This window comes from Cajanus cajan, chromosome 11 (assembly GCF_000230855.2).
Source record: "Cajanus cajan strain Asha chromosome 11, NIPB_CcT2T_4, whole genome shotgun sequence".
NCBI classification, from domain to species: domain Eukaryota; kingdom Viridiplantae; phylum Streptophyta; class Magnoliopsida; order Fabales; family Fabaceae; genus Cajanus; species Cajanus cajan.
Genome location: NC_138527.1, coordinates 39,701,660 through 39,719,865, shown reverse-complemented (window position 1 = coordinate 39,719,865; position 18,206 = coordinate 39,701,660). Strand labels below are relative to the sequence as shown.

The following is an 18,206-nucleotide window of genomic DNA, read 5'->3' as shown; positions in this document are numbered from 1 at the left end:
ATAATCCGACTACCAACTCGGCCAAAATTCGATCTGACCCCTCTACATGGGTGCACTCGGTCAGAATCCGACTTGTGTGCTCCAACTCGGCCAAAATCCGATCTGACCCTCTCACATAGATACTGATCCGATATCAGGGACAAAATCTCATCTTTAATGAGAAAATATTCTCTAGATTAGACGGTTGAAGAAATCCCTACATTCTCGGGGCCCAGGAGACCCGTCAGCAAGAAACTATAAAGCCAAAAACCCTAGAGTTGAGAAGGCAGATTATACTTTTGAATGCTCTGGCTTTAAGGCACGATCTAGGAAAAAATCCTAGTCCACCCTTTGGCCGGAACAGTAGATAAAAAAGATTTTTCCTATGAGTAACAACATTTACTTCAATTGAGAAATATTTTTGGTACATAGAAAAAAAAATAGCAACTTTCATTGCAATGGAACACCAGAACATTCGTATCAGTCATTTATATTAATAAAAAAAAAACTATTTAGTATAGTTATTTTAGTTTTCACAATTATTGAACTATTACACATTTTAATTATTTTAATTTTTTTAAATAATTAATATTTTCTTTTAATAATCATCCACTCTATTATCTTTTATTTAATTATTTTTAAAATAAATATTAAGAGGTATGAAGTCACTATTTTTTTCTTTGTGTAATAAAGTGGTTTCCTTTCAAGCAAAAAGTGTTCACACATTACTAAATAAATCTTGTCATATATATAGTTTCACACATTACTGCTCTGAGTTTAATAACTTTTCATTTTGTTAAAAAAAACTAAACTCTTCGCATGATAGCATCATCTCCCTTCAGTTTTTTCTCTCTTTTATTCTATCTTTTTCTTTGTAATTTTAATCTCACACTTCTCTTTTTCTTTCTCCTTTTCTCTTTTTTATTTTTTTGTCTTGCTGCATTTAAATAGGAGAGGATCCAAATTGTTTTGCATGAACAAGCTGTCATCTGATGTAATATCGGATAATTTAAATCAGAAGAAGAAAGAGTAATCAAGCTCGACGTCCCATCAAAAGTTTCTTAAATTACAATTTCAGTCTTATCAAACATTATGTGATTTTGTTTTGTACTGTTTACTCGTTTTAAAAAAATAGTTTAAGCACGAAACCATGTGACTCTCGCAAGGAATAAATTATTGGCTTGTTACTTGTCCTTTCATCAGTGCCATCGAGGAGTGGAATAAGTATAAGTTAAACCACAACTTTTGATGATACAATTGATTTTGTTAATTTTCAGAAATGCATGAGTAAATTTGAGTAAAAAGTAATATGATTTTTATTTGGATGATTCAGATATATATATATATATATATATATATATATATATATATATTTTTATATATAGAATGTTGTTAAAAAATTTATTATTAAAATTCATTTTAAGTGTATAATTATAAATTTATGTAAATAAAATTTTAAAATAGATTTTGTTTGGAGACAGTATAAATAGTTGTTTTCAAATAAATATAAATTTTTATATTTTAAAATCAATTTTACTGATAATCAAACTTATAACAATCATGATTCTAATAATTTTATAATATGCAATGAAATTAATTATAAACATGTTTGATATGAAATCAAACATATAGTAACATAAAAAAATCACGTTAAAAAGATACTAGTTGTTAAACATATCTCACAAAAAATACATAATATATTACATATCAACGATACAATCAATATTTTTATACTATTAATTAAAAATATAGAATTATTAGGAAATGTTTTCTTTGTTGTTATCCGTTAAAAAAAATATAACAAAAATAATTGATAAAATACAAACAAAATCAAACATTTATACAACATGTATACTGCAATAAAATAAAATATTTTGAGTAATGATGGACATAAATTATTAGAGTTTAAGTTGGAAGTATACAATAGGAAATTAAAAAAATAAAAGATAAGAAGACATCATCCAATCAATAATTGCACAGGAGAAGTGTACGTATAATATATGAGAGGGTTTTAGTGTCCCTTTTGTTATTAGGAAATGAGACGCTAACACGTGTGTTTAATAGTCGAGTTATAGTGAATTCTGACATAATCGGTCAAGGAACAATTGTGGAATTTTACTGAATTTCCAAACTTAGTGCAGTAAGTGCAGCAGAGGGGGTGTTGGTGTAGGCGACCGTGACGACATCCGCAGTACAACCCAATGACTTCCACGGCGAGCCTCATCCTCCCACCGACACCTCTCACGCGCGACTCACGTGAGGTCAGGTCATGTGGCAACACAATGGTGTCGTTCCCCTCATGCAGTGACCCCTTCTACAAAATCAGGTGCAGCAACAGCAAGAGCGTCCTCTTGGACACGCTCAACAACGCCTCGCCATCAACCCCAAAGCCCAACGCCTCGTCATCCAACCCACACCTCTCCTGTCCAACACCTACGTCACCACCGACAAAGCCCACCAGGGGATCCAATCCCCCCTCAGCTCAACTGCTCTGCTGCCTGCACCGACGGCTCCTGCAACTCCTACTGTCCTACATGATTTCTTAATCATAACTCTAATCTTCCCGTCAACCGCTGGCCCTAACCAGGTTTGGAGATTCAGTGAAATTCTAGAATTGCCCCTTGACCGGTTATCAGAGAGTTAACTATGACTTAGGTTATTAAATACACGTGTAACATCTTATTTCATCAAGTGGCACCAAAACCCTCTTATATAAACTGGCACGTAGCATTAATAGCCTTATGGGTATTGTTAATTCCTTGGTCTTCTTCTATTATCGAGCATGGCATCAAAAAGGAAGAGCGGTTGCAGCAAGGAGTTCGCAGAGAGTTATATGTTGTTGAACCCAGAAGACGCTGATTTCTTTGATCTATTAGGTGTCCTATTTTCCCGAAAGTTGGGAAATCGAAGATTCGTGGAGTGTGACGCAGAGGGGGCTGTTGAGGGAAGCTTCCGCCACAGATGGCTCATATTTGTGTCTGTCGTACTGCAGAAGTTTCTCATGTACGTCGCTAAGCCACTTGCCTTTTTCGGCTCTTGCATTGAGCTCCTCATCAACCTCCTTCTCCTCAACGGTGGCTTCTTCAGAATATTCATTAACTTTCTCACATGTAATTACCTTTCTTTTCTTCCAACACATATACGTACATCTTACTTCTTCTTTTTTAACACTTTGCTTCTATATACATACCTCACTCAAAATCCAATCCAACATAATCATAAGAAAAATATTTTAAAAAATCATTCATTTCGTATCCAATCTCATAAATTAATCGATTAATATATATATAATAAAAAAAACAGGTAACCTGGTGATCCCGAAACGTGATGCACCAAATTATTTGTCTTGTATTGGAAATTTGGACGTGCGAGTAAAGTTGGATGCTATCAAGCGCGAAGACAGCAGGTACTATGCTTCAATAGCTATGATGGCTTCAAAAGTATCCTATGAGAATGCAGCTTACCTTAAAGATCTAATTACAAATCAATGGAAGGTAGAATTCAAAAACTAACTTATTTTGTCTTCACCTTTCACTCTTCTCTCAGTTTAATCAATTTCTTTCCATTATGCCTCCCTAATTAGTTTTGTTTTCACACCTGTGTCCTCTTACAGATGCAATTCGTGGGATTTTATGACTGCTGGAATGGTGAGATTTAAAAATAACCAACCTATCTGCACGTGTTCATATATAAATTATAAGTTCCTAAGGTTCGGTGAATAGTTGAAAGTGTTAAAAATGTTAACCGTATGTTATTATTAGTCAAAGTGAAAGTGTATTCTCTCTAATACAGACAAATTTTAGTGCGAGAAAGATACCCAATATTATGAGAAATAAGTTCAATTATACTTTTTATATTTATATTTTATAATTTTTGCAAATTGAGCAGCTCAAATTTTAAATTTACATATTTTATAATTAAAATTATAAAAACTTTATAATTTTTTTTATTTTAATAATTAGTTTTAACATTATTAATGATTATTGATGTGATATATTAATTATTGATATAAACTAATAATATGACATATGTGTAACATATTAATTAAGTCGATTATTAATTAATATTGTCATATCACCATTTAACATAATAATAAAATGTATCAGTAGGTTTAGATTTTTTTTATATAAAATATGCAAATTAAAATATTTAGATAATAAAATTGTAAAAGTTAAAGAAAAAAGTTTTTAAAGTTAAAAAGACCTGAAATACATTTTACTCTTGATTGAACGATGATGAATATTAATTTTGGTTTTGAACCTGATGCACATGGCAGATTTTCAAGAAAAGGCGATGACTCAACTCTTGGTTCTCTTGGACAAGCATGAGGAGCGCGACACTTACGTGGTGGCTTTCCGAGGAACGGAACCCTTTGATGCAGATGCATGGTGCACTGACCTTGACATCTCGTGGTATGGGATTCCCGGCATTGGAAAAATGCATGGTGGCTTTATGAAAGCCTTAGGGCTACAAAGGAATGTGGGGTGGCCTAAGGAGATTCAGTGGGACGAAAGTGTTCCCCCCTTAGCCTACTACGTTGTTAGGGACATTTTAAGGAAAGGTTTGAGCGAAAATCCGAATGCAAAGTTTATACTTACGGGTCATAGTTTGGGTGGAGCACTCGCAATCCTCTATCCCACCATCATGTTCTTGCATGATGACAAGTTGCTGATTGAGAGGTTGGAAGGAATCTACACGTTTGGACAACCAAGAGTTGGAGATGAAGCATATGCAGAGTTCATGAGACAAAAACTGAGGGAAAATTCTATCATGTATTGCAGGTTTGTTTATTGCAACGACATAGTTCCGAGGTTGCCCTACGACGATAAGGGCTTGCTCTTCAAGCACTTCGGGGTCTGTCTTTTCTTTAACAGGCGTTATGAACTCAGGGTACGTGTGAAGTGGATTAATTTCACTCCATAATAATATATAAAATATATGTTGAAAAGAATATAAACTATATTTGTGCTGAATAATATATAAGTTGGTTTACTTATTATTTAATTTAATTTTGTTACAGGTTCTGGATGAAGAGCCCAATAAAAACTATTTCTCGCCATGGAGCGTGATACCCATGATGTTCAATGCTATTTTGGAAATAATAAGGAGCTTTACGATTGCGTACATAAATGGACCTCTCTATAGAGAAGGATGGTTTCTGTTCGGTTTCAGGTTGTTTGGTTTACTTATTCCTGGCATACCTGCTCATGGTCCCCAAGATTATATTAATTCCACTCTTCTGGGATCAATTGAAAAACATTTTAAAGCAGATTGATGAGTTCGTGTGAGTTATTTCATAGTAGTAATAAGCTTGCTAGCTTTAGGTTAATTTGGTGCATGGAGTTATCATAATTAATGAGATCAGTGTGCAGCTGTTTATTTTATTATGTCTCGAAACGACCAAAATTGCTAAATAATTAATATTACTCTATATTTGGATCTTTCTTATCTTTCGGATTTTTCATGCCCCTTTTTCTGTTTGTTGTAGAGTGTGTTTGGCTGCACATACTATAAATTTTGTAAGTTTATTTTACCGGCTTAAAAGTAAGTGTAATTAAAATAAATTTGTTTGGAAATTGGTATGAGTGTATACAAACTTATTTTAAAGTTTTATAATTTATTTTTATAAATTAATTAAAGTAGTTTATAATTTGTGTATTAGTTTTTTTCTCTTTCCTTTTTTTATCTTTATTAATTTACTTTAAATCACTTTTATCATTTTAATTTTAGAAATCATTTTATCTAGATATCAATTATTCTCTCACTCTTATTATTGAATTTTTTTGTGAAGATAGGAAATATTATAAAGATGACCGCAATGAAAATTGAACCTAGGTCCTCATGCTTCTAACTACTCGACCTCTCCTCTCGCCACCACTAGGCTAACCCTAGTAGTTTCACTCTTATTATTGAATAAATTAACATGTCATTTTATATAAATATGTAAGTTTATTAATTAATTTTATTATATACTTTTAATTTAATCAGTTAACTTGTAAGTTTTTAATTTTTCAATTCCTAATTTATAATTTATAAATTTTAAGTTAACTTATAAGTTAATATTACCGAGCACATGCAATTTGGCACGGAGAAAATCATATTTTGACACAACGTTTTGGATCTTGATTGCAATAATCAACGCGAGTTTGTATAGCTTAAGTTTTTTTAAAAAAATATTTTTTAAAGTTAATATTAAAAATAAGTTGAAAATTTGATTTTTACAATAAATATTCTTATTTTCATAAATAAAATGCAATTAAAAGGAGTTTTCCTAATAAATTAAAAGTTAATTAATTACACTCTCTTATAATATATATAATCAATAATTTTTGTTACCTAATTCTTAATTCTACAATTTTAATTTTAATTTTTTAAAATCTGTAATTTTAGTTCTTTTAAAGTCTCGCCAATTAATTATTAAAATTGTAACATTAAATAATATCGGATATTGATTAAACGATATGACAATTAATAGTTTATAATATATAGGTTTAATTGTAATTTTAATTTTTTATTTTTAACTCATTTTTCATCTCATTTTACTATTTTTATAAGATAAAAATATGAAATTAAAAGTGAAATTTATTATAAATATTTGTAAATATTAATTGACATGTCATTTATTTAATTAAAATTTGATTAATATTATAATTTTAATAATTAATAAATAAATATTACAATGAGAAAATCAAGTTGCATATTTTATAAAATAAAAAATTAAAAAATAGAGACTAAAATTATAGATTGCATATAACAATTCTTTTTACAATTAAAAAGTACAATTTAGTTATAGAGACTAAATTAAAAAGTATTTAATTTTTTCTTATCACACATTATATGTTAATTTTAATTTATTGTAAATATTTATTTTTAGAATGAAAATATTAATTATTTTCTAAAAATACTTTAATTTATTGATATTTTATTTAAATATTTAACTATATTTTAATTTTTCAAATAGGATTTTTTTGTCAATTTTTGATTGTAGTAATTTATATAATTAATAATTGGTTAAATATTTTCCCTATAAATTAATTTTCTTTTTGTATTTCAGTCTTTGTAAATTTAGTTTTGTTCTATATATTTATAATATTCAATCCTTCCGTACTTTTCGAATAAGTGACAATACTACAATAGCAAAAACGCTTATGTATTAATGTCAAATAGAGTTAGATATACTTTTTTGTAACAAAAAATAGTAAGAAGAGAATAAGATCTTAAAGATTTAAACATCGTATATCATAAATATTTTGTTACAAGGACAAGGTAGTATAGTTTTAAAGATTTTTTTTCTTCACCACCAAGAAAGAAAAAGTTATCAATGTCATAATAATAGTTTAAAAAAAATGTTAACTAAGCTAAACCCGGTCCACGGGTTCGGCCAAGCCCAATTGAAAGATGCGAAGTGGGCATGTTAATGATTATGATGGCCCGCTAAATGTGAAAGGAGAGGCGGCAGGAGCGAGCGAGCGAGCGAGAGAGAGGAAGAGAGATAGGGAGAGCGAGCGAGATCTTCGATTTAGGGTTTTCAATTTCGTATTCTACAAGGTCAGTGAGCGCCTAATTCACCGAATTTCTTTCAATTTTTAATCAATTTTGTGTTGTGTTAGAGTAGAACTCCAACCCCCAAAGCTGATTTTCATTTGGTATATGATGATGATGATGATGATGATGATGATGACGACGATAATTGTGTGTGAGAAAGAAGTGTGCTTGTTATGTGCAGGCGACGAGTGTGAGATTTTTAGGGAGAGAGAGGTGAGGACGCTGAGTGCTCTGCTGAGAGATTCCATTACCCCCAGAAGAGGAGGAGAAGGAGGCGGATACATTTTTTTTTCTTCATCTTTTTATTTTCGTTCTCAGAGCGGTGGATAGGGATTTTCGCCTCTGCAGCGTTTCATTCCCTTTCATTGCGTTTTGTTGAAGTTTACGATGGAGCAGCGAAAGCTTGTGGTTAGTTATGCATATTCAATTTGTTTATCTTTATTCCCTTGTTCATACGTTTTGTTGTCCATTGCATTATCCTTAATTTTAACATCGCTTGGTTTTGTTTTTCGTTGCTAAGCTGCAGTACGTTTTTGTTCTTTTTGGGTAGTAATAATTCTTGTTCATAAAATTGCACCTTAGGTTTTGGGCATTCCGTGGGATGTCGATACGGAGGGATTAAGAGAGTATATGAGCAAGTTTGGTGAGCTTGAAGATTGCATTGTCATGAAGGTTAGCTGTTGCTTTCCATATTTCTGTTCTGCGTTGCCATGGTCTATTGATATTTGTCTACCATTTCAATAACAAATGTAATAATTATGTATTTATTTTTTATATGTATTATGTAAGTTTCAATTATCCGATTGTAATTTTGCTTACTCCTTTCTGTACTCCTATTTGCATTGAATTTAATTAGAAGTATTTGCCACTTGTAATTGTTCAAGAAGAGAAATTAAGAAGGGCAAAGGGTGAGTTCCTTATGCTCTTGAAGATGTTTATGTTGGTCCAACAGCCATGTACTTAAGCTCAAAGATTCAGTAATATTAATCCATTTATTTAGAGAGAACATCCATTTTGGTCCTTCATACAACCATTTTAGTTTTCTGATAATAAATACTAAGATACATCAAAGTGTTCCTTGAATGTCAAAATTTGATATCAAACAAAGGGTTTTGGTCACTTATTCCTTCTTGTTCCCCTCATTGCCTCATATCAAGGAATGCCCTGTAGGCCTGCACAATCTTTATAACTCATTATTCATGGCTTATTTATCCCAAGATTGGAGAGGGAAGTAACATGCCTGTTCTTGGTGCCACAAGCACAGAATAGAAGAATTATCAAGCTGATTAGATTTTATGGCTGGTTATGTTTTATGACTACTGGTGAAAGTGAAATATAATTGTCTTGTACAGGGTCAAGTTAGATTGTCCCTTTACTATTAAGTTTCCCGGAGGCACATTTTAATCCACATTATTTATTTTAGGAGCGGTCAACTGGACGGTCTCGTGGTTTTGGATATGTCACATTTGCTTCTGTGGATGATGCTAAGGTAATTGCTTATAGTTGGATGAAGATTAGTTCCTCTCATCTCATGCCCTCATTTGATAATACACCCCCATATCATATCTACATGCTATATCATGATTTGGATGACTTTCTGGCTGCAGGAAGTATTATCAAGTGAACATATTCTTGGTAATAGGACGCTGGAAGTCAAAGTAGCCACACCAAAGGTTATAACCAAATTTTTGTTTGAAACTGAAATCCGATCTGCTTCATGGCTGGTTTACTTTTTGTTACAGAATATAATATACCCATTTACTATGACTGTACTACTGATTATTGTAATGCTTTCATATTAAAGGAGGAAATGAGGGCACCAGTCAAAAAAGTTACTAGAATATTTGTAGCCAGGATTCCACAATCAGTAACAGAAGCTACTTTTCGAAGGTATGACTTATGAGTATGTAATATCTTCATTATAATAATCCACATCAATGAGTGTTTTTTAAAGTAATATTTTCTTATACCAAATATGTATGATGGTCTCACGACCTTTCTTATTTTTTTCTTTTCTTGCAGTCATTTTGAGAAATATGGTGATATAACAGATTTGTACATGCCAAAGGTACTTTCCTCCCTATGATTGTTATGCAAAATTTAAATGCAGTTTGTATGCACACAGTTGAATTCATATTTATAGTTGTACAAATGAACTGAAGACTTATGCATGCTATACTATTCTATTAATTATGAGTAATTTACCATTTTCACAACAGGATCAAGGGTCCAAAATGCATCGTGGAATTGGTTTCATTACTTTTGCAAGTGCAGGTAGGCCATCTATGTAGCCTTTGTGCTCTAATATTAGGTTTCTGCATGTCTTAAAGTGTGTGGGATTTATCATGTTATGTTTCATTAAATTTATCTACTTCTGTAGTCATTTGGGATATTGGTCATCACTTGGAAAAGTGAAATTTTGATTGTACCTGCTACTTGCACTATTTTGATTCACTTTTTTTTGGTTCCTGGACTTCTTAAATTTATTTTTGGAAAGGATGTCTCAATCACTGTAAGGATGATGTTATTATCTCTTTCAGATTCTGTGGAGAATTTGATGTCAGAAACCCATGAACTGGGAGGTTCTGCTGTGGTGGTTGATCGAGCTACACCCAAGGTAAGGGTTTTATAGCTTGTCATTTTACTGAAGAATAGTTTCTGGAAATTGCAGAGTAATACGTCATGTGCAGCCAAGACTTTTTTTAATCAAATTAACTAAATCATATTAGTAATTACTACACTAGTCCAATGTTTAATGATTAAAGGATATTTGGTTATTTATATTTCTCCATATCCTTTTAATGAAATATGATTGTATATTCCTTTTTTCAGGATGATGACTTTAAGCCAATTGGCAGAATGCCACAAGGAGGAGGATATGGTGCATACAATGCTTATATTTCTGCAGCCACTAGATATGCAGCACTTGGTGCTCCTACTTTGTATGACCATCCTGGCCCAATTTATGGACGTAAGCATGCAAGCACCATTGTTCAATTAAAATGATTTATGTTTCTCCATACTGACTACCCTATCTGTGAATTAGGGGGAGAGCCCGCTCGGAGAACTAGTAAAAAGATTTTTGTTGGCCGTCTTCCCCCAGAGGCAACTGCTGAGGATCTTCGCCAATATTTTGGAAGATTTGGCCGGATATTAGATGTTTATGTTCCAAGGGTAAGATATTAAAAAATGTATATACAAGTGTTGAGAAAGCTGGCTAACCTGACTATTTTTTTGGGTAGGATCCGAAGAGAACAGGTCATAGAGGTTTTGGATTTGTTACTTTTGCTGAAGATGGTGTAGCAGATCGTGTCTCTCGAAGGTCTCATGAGATTTGTGGACATCAGGTACTTTAATTTGAATTTGCTGCCCCTACTTTCATCTGTTTGTCCATTTTTCTGTAATTGAAATTTAGATGTATAGATGTGGTGGTGGAAGGGGATACGTGTAAGGTACTACTAGGTGGAGATTAACTCCCTCTTCATTATTATGCCCATTCCTGGTTCGAGCATGTTATTATTCAAATAGCGGGCTAGATTCTAGCAGCTTAACGAGTTGGTTTTTTCAAGTCAGGAGAGAATGAGTCATTAGAACTTTAGAAGTGTGGATTTGTGCTTCTGTTATTACTTACAGAGATCTGTGTGATATTACATAATTGTCCAAAGTAATTACGTTACACTATATCTTACTGGGTAGACCTATATAATTCATCATGTAAAGTTTGATTGCCTTATGACATGTCACCATCATGCTGTGAATTTCAAGATGATCTGATTAATTTTTTAGGGTTTATTTCTATATATCTTTGGTTTTAATATGATTTGATTAATTAGCAGCTTGCACCTGCAGGTAGCAATAGATTCGGCTACGCCTGTTGATGATGCAGGGCCCAGTGGGAATTTTATGATGAACAGTATGGAATCTTTTGGGGGATATGGTGGTCCTGTGCGATCTTATGGGAGGATGTATGGTAGCTTAGACTTTGACGATGTGAGTATATACATACTATACCAATGATTTTATGACCAATAGAACGGAAATGAAAATTTGGACAATTTATCAAGAATTTGACCATATATCAGTGTAAAAACATCGTTAATCGGTGGTTGTACACTTGTACTGGTGCTTCTAGCATGTAAACACCTGCACAGAAACTTTTAAGCATCCAGTTTCATTTTTTCAGATTTTGATTATTAATTATTTTATTTTGCAGTGGGGTTACGGAATTGGGAGACCATCAAGAGCAGATTGGAGGTATAGACCATACTAGTAGGACAGTTTATTGGTGCCAGCCAACTGTGGTGCTGTTCTTTAATTATGATTGTTCAAAGTTTAAGAACTATGGCTTGGATTTTACTTCATCTATCATAAACCAGAAATACTTTTTCTTTGAACATATTGATATCTCGTATCCATTTGTACTAGTGCAATGATGGAAATATTATATATTCTAGAATGATAATGTTACGAATTGTTCCTTATGTATTATCAGTGGAAGTGGTGATGGTGATGTATGATCCAGAATAACTTGGTTATTATGTTCCCAACATTTTATATTAGCGAATGAACCTGGCTACGCTTTTTAAGTCATCTTTTTGTGGTCTAGCCTGTTATATGTACATGGCGTAAAAAATGCTCCAACTGAATATTTTATTAGCATTCAGCTGCACTGCAGCATGTTTGAACCGCGTCAAGCTAGATGCTACAAATAGGGCTTTTGCAGTTTTCTTCTGTTTCGTCGTGAAATTAAAGAAAAAGGGACGTTGGAAACGTGTTTAAAGTTCTGTTTGGATAATTTTTTTTATATGCACTTATAAAAGATAAAAAAAATTAAGTAACTTAAAATTAGTTTATGTTTAACTTAAAAATTATGTTTGGAGAAGATAATATAAGGTTTTTACAATATAGCTTTATGTACAAGTTGATCTTTGTAAAAGAAATGATAAATCTGTTTTTTCTCCTTGTAAGTGATTATGAAAAAGTGCATCCAAATGGAGTTTAAATAGTAAATACACGCGAATATTGTAACCGAGTCTTTTTTATTACACCTTGGAAACGCTTGTCTATCTGATGTATTGGCGTCTATTTTAAATGATCTTGCCTTCAGTTATAAACTTGTTGACGAGTTTGTCGATGTGATATAAAATTGAATAAAAAGATGTGCATTTTTTGTTTGTTTGAAAGATGAAAATTTTGAATATTATTTACAATGCAAATTTGTTGACGGTGGTCATGAATACGCTCGGATATTTAAAGCACCCGCAACTAGACTAGTGTAATACCGAATCAGTAGCAGCATGGATTAGTACTTGTATCAGTGGTGACTAATTAAAGAAAGGTACGCATCCGGAAATCAATCCGATTGGGTATATAAATAACAAATCTTGGATCAGGGAATGCTCTAAAATGCCAAACATATCAAAAGGCACTAAGACAATGTAGTTGTAGTAGTAATTGACTATTAACATGTAGAGAAGGCCAAACAAAAATGGCCTATGACTTGAGATATGATTGATTATTCTTGTGTGTATGAGATTGATCATAGAGCATGACTGCCGAAGCAGCTCCTTGGTGATAATATTTGGGCATATTTGTGTAATGAAAATACTTTCCCTGTCTTGGAAACCTCCTCATCCTGTTGTACACTTATTCGGTTTCTCATCTTTTCAGCCTTCATCTGCGCCCTTCTCAGCTTCTTTAGAATCTTATCCACTGATGATGATTTCTTCTTTTCCAATTTCATCTGTCAAACACTTCCATTATCAGCAAATATAAGTGAAAAAAAGCCACGGCTATATTTATTCCATACACCGTGAATAATAGTTGGAGTTTTTTTTTTTTGTATGCAGCATGACATGACAACAATTTTACTGATTAGGAATGAAGCCTCTGTTAATGAATGCAGTAATATCTTGCTTACGAATTTGAGTTGGAATGGGGCCACACATCATACAAGAAAGTTCAATATACAAGTTATGATGATTTAAAAGACCTCTAGTTTTCGTATAGCAGCTTCAGCCTTGGCTTTCTGCAAACTCTCCCATGCAACGATTTTGGCTTCCTCTCTCTGAGACCTGCGCCAAAATAAAACAATGACAACATCATATCCCTTTAACTCACGTAATGAATGCAATGTCTTCTTGAAAATAATGAGAGGCGTGGCAGTGGATTTCAGGATTCATTTGCATAGTTGCATCTTCCAAATTCATTTTATATCATGGCATTGGCAACCTCGTTGGACCAAAAAAGAAGAGAAAAAGAAAAAGATGGTATCTAGTCACAGAACATACTTGGAACTGTCCAACGTTGAGTCTGCAATACCCAAACCTGAAGCTTGGGCTTCCTTACTACTTTTCCTCAAGTCTTTACCATTTAGCAAGCTCAGCTTGGGTACATAGCTCTTACTCTTAGACCACCTAATAATAGTAGCCTCACTGTCTACTTCCACATCTCTGACCACTAACTTGGCTGAAACGCTATTTTGTCGATCCATGATCGAAGAGGGTGAGGATTTTGGTGCATCATTCTCACTCTCAGTAGAGTTCATTTGAGTGCCTTTATCACATTTCGAGAGAGGAGATGTCGCCGCGTCCTCATTCTTAGTTTCATCTCGTTTTTCATCTGCAAAGGAAAATAACTAATATTTTAAATATGTAGATGCTCACATGTCAACACATAGTTATACTATCAGGATCTCGGTAGGTAGAACTGCAGAAGCTATATGATTGTTTTGGTCATATTCAGCTTTCAACAATCTGTGTATTTGACACGCACCTTTCATTTATGAATGATTTCTAATCTTGTTTGGCTTTGAAATCTGAATATAGTACACTAGAGTAAAAAACTAGTCCCGTACACCGGGCTATTTATAGTGTAATCGATCAGTTTCCACCAACATTTATCCATTTTTTTTTGTCTAGACCACAATTATTCTCTACTGAAGGTAATCCTGTAAGACCACTATGACAGCATATGGCAGCATACTAGGACTCAAACTACACATACATCATCTAAAATAGAATATGCAATGTAATTTTCGTTAGGCTACCTCTGAAGAAGAAGTCCATACCTTGAGAATTAGGCGAAGATGGATCAGGATCACATAGCAGTTCTGACCACACGGGTGCACTTGACACTGATGAGAGAGCTACACTGTTGTCATTGAGCAAAGGACTAGAACATTGCATACTGCTGTCAAAGTCATAACGGGGACCAAAAACAGCGTCATGTGCATAATAATGATGAAGAGAAATAGCATCGGGTGCCAACACTCCTGTTGAAAAAGGGGAACCCATCATGAAGTTTTTCACTACCAAACCTTGGCGCAGCGGAATTGTAGGCGAGTAATTGGAGTAGAAGCCTGTTCCTGGAGGCACAATTGGACCACTTTTTGATTTGGGACGCCGCTGATGAAGCTGTGCATAGCAAGTTTTGGTGTTGGCATGGCCTGAAACGGGGCTACAAATCCACCTCTCAGCATCATCCCATTTTGAGGGCACTGTTCTTCCACTGTTGAAGGGTGTCAAGTTAGCCACACTACCATGCCTTGTGCTGCTACTTGATGCCTGCAACACCCTCTCTGAGCTCCACCCTTTTTGGTTCCCTATGCTTTTCTCTCTATTGTTTGGTGCCCCTGGACTAAGAAATGAACCAAGTTTCTGAGAGGAACTAGAACTCTTCTTCATTTGTCAGTTTATGTTGCCAAGCCTCTTGGGGAATCACTTTGGTACTTCAAATATGGAAAATCCTGTTTCTACTTTTACATGAGTTGTGTTGTGATGATCTGTGTTGTTGGAAAATATAGGTGCTGGAAAAGGCTAATCTTCAAGGCGTATATGAAGCACCGAAAAATCAAACCTCTTCGCCTAGTGGTTGCTCTGGGACATGGAAGTTGATATAATATTTCTAGGATCGATTTCCTTGGTATTAAAATAATACTGGACGCCAGAAGCTATCTCCTGTGAATGCTGTTAATTTTAGAATACTGTCGAAGGATTTAAAAAATAAAATATGAAGCACTGAGCTTTATGTTGGTAGTATCCAAAAATAGAACTTTAGTAGATTTTGACCACTCATTGCTCAATCACTTGGCATGGCTCAATCCGGGTGACATCAAAAGCAACAAGGGCATGAAGGGGACGAGTGATGTTGTGAGTTAACCTGTGAAAGCAAATGCTGAAATTAGAGAATTGAATGCCAGGCTACTAATGAATGCTGGCTTAGTTGCTAAGCATGACATCGTGTCATCAATCTTTGTCGAGAGGCAATGATGGACTGGTTTGAGTAACATTTTGTGCTTCTATCGGTATTGGAAGGATATGTACAACACATATGTGTGGGACAATTATAGGTTGAGACTTAACGCGTAAGTCCAACACCAATGAATGAAGCCATTCTGTTGAGATAAGAAACTTAGCATTGCGGTGGAATAATGAGTGCGATGGGTGTGATCTTACGAAGGAGAATAGGACGAGAACATGAGCTGTGAGACATTGTGCACTGTTGCATAAAACACATCCTTGCATTTGTCATGTGGTTTCCGTAAAATTTGTTTAACTCCTAACAGGCTCGCACGTGCTGTGGGCCTCAACCTAAGACAGTCCTAATAATAGTGTTTAGAGAATTTAAGTAATTATTTTATTAAAACATCTCTTTTTATTATTCTGAAGACAATCTTGTTTAAATAGATAAGGCACCAATATGAACATTGAGATTTAAACTTTAATTCATCACATTATGAGAACTAGAACCATCTTCTAATATTATTACAGCATTCTCATCATGTTCAATAAAAAAAACTTCTCTTTGTTAGTTCCTTATCTAATATTTAAGATACTGGTTAGTGCTTAAGAAATTCCTTTTGGAAAAAAAATCTTAACATTATAAAAATATTTTTAGTTCATAATAATTGATATGCACAATTTTCAACGACACCACGGCACCGGCCAGCCAGGTGTTTGTATTACAGAAATAACACGACAGGATTTAGGTTGAAACAAAAAAGAGGGAAAATATATTACTGTCTGATGACGTTTTTAGTCATCAAAACCATTCAATTATATAAGGTCTTATAATGAAAAGGAGGGTCATATCATATAGTTATTAGAAATATCTTCCTTTCGCAAATTAAAAGCAATATGAATTATGGTCAGCAGAAAGGTAGCATAAGACCACGTGCAAAAATTAGTAAGGAAGAGTCGACCCTATTTCTTGATTGTGCAAAAATTAACTTTGTTATCCGTGGTAAAGACAGTGATCCGCAAACACTTGAAAGAGAACGTGTAACTAAGCAAATCACGAAGTTTGGGGTTGCAGAAACCCTTCATTCCTTGATTATATTTTGGAAGGGAATGGGATGAGAATAATGAATTGTGGGTATATACATGGAGCTTCACCGACAACAATAGTTGAAGCAGGTTACTGTTTGTGGTGTTGTGACACATGATGAGTGAAACTTGTCATGTACTTGGTTCCACTGTGCAATTTACCCTGTTTGCGACAGAAACTTAACCTTTTGTGCCATATTGAGTGAATGAAAATGTCACCTGGCATGCACAAAGTCAAATATCTGTCCTGAATCAGAGGCAGAAGAAAATGTCATTTCACTCTTGTGAACTGAAATGGGTGAAACAACAAATAGTACTCTAGACATGGTTGTTCTACTCTATTACATGATCTGCATAAGGTAAATGAGAGAGTTGTATGTCATTTTTACATCCGAAATCCTGCAGATCCATTTTAATGTTACGAGCTGAGAGGCACTCCATACTTCAAATATTAATATATATGAATGATTGAGATGGGATAAACATTTCTTTTGCCTTATGTTTAGATACGTTGCTTTATTATCTCCTTTTTTTTTTTGGTAAAGAATGAAACATAAAACACTAGAAAGCTCAAGACACCGAGTCTCTTCCTAACTGTAACAGGATGAAATCAGGAGGACTCCTCCAGAATACAATGGGACTCGTGTTCCGCACCCCCCAATTGGCAAGCGTATGGGCTACTGAATTTATGTCACGAGGGATATGGCTAATGTAAACTACCCAGTCCCAGGCTAGCATGCACTGAATCCGGCGAATAACATCATAATGATTGTGCAAGTGGGCCCTTTCCGTTGACCTAGCTTGAAACAGCGAAACAGCTTCCAGACAATCACATTCACAACTCACCTTCTGAAACCCACTTGCCCAGCAAAGTGATAAGCCATCCTCCAAAGCCAACAGCTCAGCACGTAGCGCATCCCCAGTCGACGCTCCACGCGAGAAACCACCTCGCCACCTGCCTGTCCAATCGCGTATAACTCCACCCATCCCCATAGCAGAGATGTCACTCAAGCAACTCCCGTCCGTGTTAAGTTTGGCCCACGGATGCTCCGGAGGACTCCATAGGGGTTGCTCCAGCCACAAACCTCGTTTAGCATTAAACACCTCGTTCTCCACCGTAGACAGTGTCACCTTCCGCCGGACCGCCGAGATCGTCCAAAGCTCACCGTTGAACAACATGTTATTCCTAAACCGCCAGATCCACCACAAGGTGAAGGATAGGGTAATAGCCTCCTTGTGCAAAATGATCCCCTTCAGCCACTGAAAACAATCCCTTTCCAAGAAGGACCACCCCGTACTGACCCTGCCAGCCATCAGCACCTCTCGCGAGTACGGACAATCCCGCAGAGCATGCAA

At 34.6% G+C, this 18,206-nt stretch overlaps 3 protein-coding genes across 4 annotated transcripts; 2 read left to right on the top strand and 1 right to left on the bottom strand.

Moving 5' to 3' along the window:
- Positions 1 to 2,022: 2,022 nt before the first annotated feature.
- Positions 2,023 to 5,366, top strand: LOC145953264 (triacylglycerol lipase OBL1-like). The gene is made up of 5 exons (XM_083067166.1): positions 2,023 to 3,089; positions 3,283 to 3,473; positions 3,593 to 3,626; positions 4,256 to 4,869; positions 5,000 to 5,366. Exons 1-5 carry the CDS (start codon positions 2,762 to 2,764, stop codon positions 5,252 to 5,254), a joined length of 1,422 nt encoding a protein of 473 aa, XP_082923292.1. The 5' UTR covers positions 2,023 to 2,761; the 3' UTR covers positions 5,255 to 5,366.
- Positions 5,367 to 7,366: 2,000 nt separating this feature from the next.
- Positions 7,367 to 12,114, top strand: LOC109801316 (RNA-binding (RRM/RBD/RNP motifs) family protein). 2 transcript variants are annotated; one of them, XM_020362358.2, is made up of 14 exons: positions 7,367 to 7,527; positions 7,706 to 7,932; positions 8,107 to 8,196; positions 8,948 to 9,013; positions 9,132 to 9,197; positions 9,329 to 9,414; positions 9,547 to 9,592; positions 9,744 to 9,798; positions 10,065 to 10,141; positions 10,357 to 10,495; positions 10,571 to 10,698; positions 10,767 to 10,871; positions 11,374 to 11,514; positions 11,738 to 12,114. In XM_020362358.2, exons 2-14 carry the CDS (start codon positions 7,912 to 7,914, stop codon positions 11,792 to 11,794), a joined length of 1,077 nt encoding a protein of 358 aa, XP_020217947.1. In that variant the 5' UTR covers positions 7,367 to 7,527; positions 7,706 to 7,911; the 3' UTR covers positions 11,795 to 12,114. The 2 variants fall into 2 exon arrangements, with proteins under 2 accessions (XP_020217947.1, XP_020217948.1); XM_020362359.3 differs by having other exon boundaries at positions 7,381 to 7,527; positions 7,688 to 7,932.
- A 755-nt stretch (positions 12,115 to 12,869) lies between these two features.
- Positions 12,870 to 15,885, bottom strand: LOC109801555 (Remorin family protein). Its single transcript, XM_020362654.3, has 4 exons — positions 14,594 to 15,885; positions 13,815 to 14,145; positions 13,517 to 13,598; positions 12,870 to 13,267 (listed from the first exon to the last, which is right to left on the bottom strand). The coding sequence occupies exons 1-4, from the start codon at positions 15,207 to 15,209 to the stop codon at positions 13,064 to 13,066; spliced, it is 1,233 nt and encodes a 410-aa protein (XP_020218243.1). The 5' UTR covers positions 15,210 to 15,885; the 3' UTR covers positions 12,870 to 13,063.
- Between the last annotated feature and the right edge of the window lie 2,321 nt (positions 15,886 to 18,206).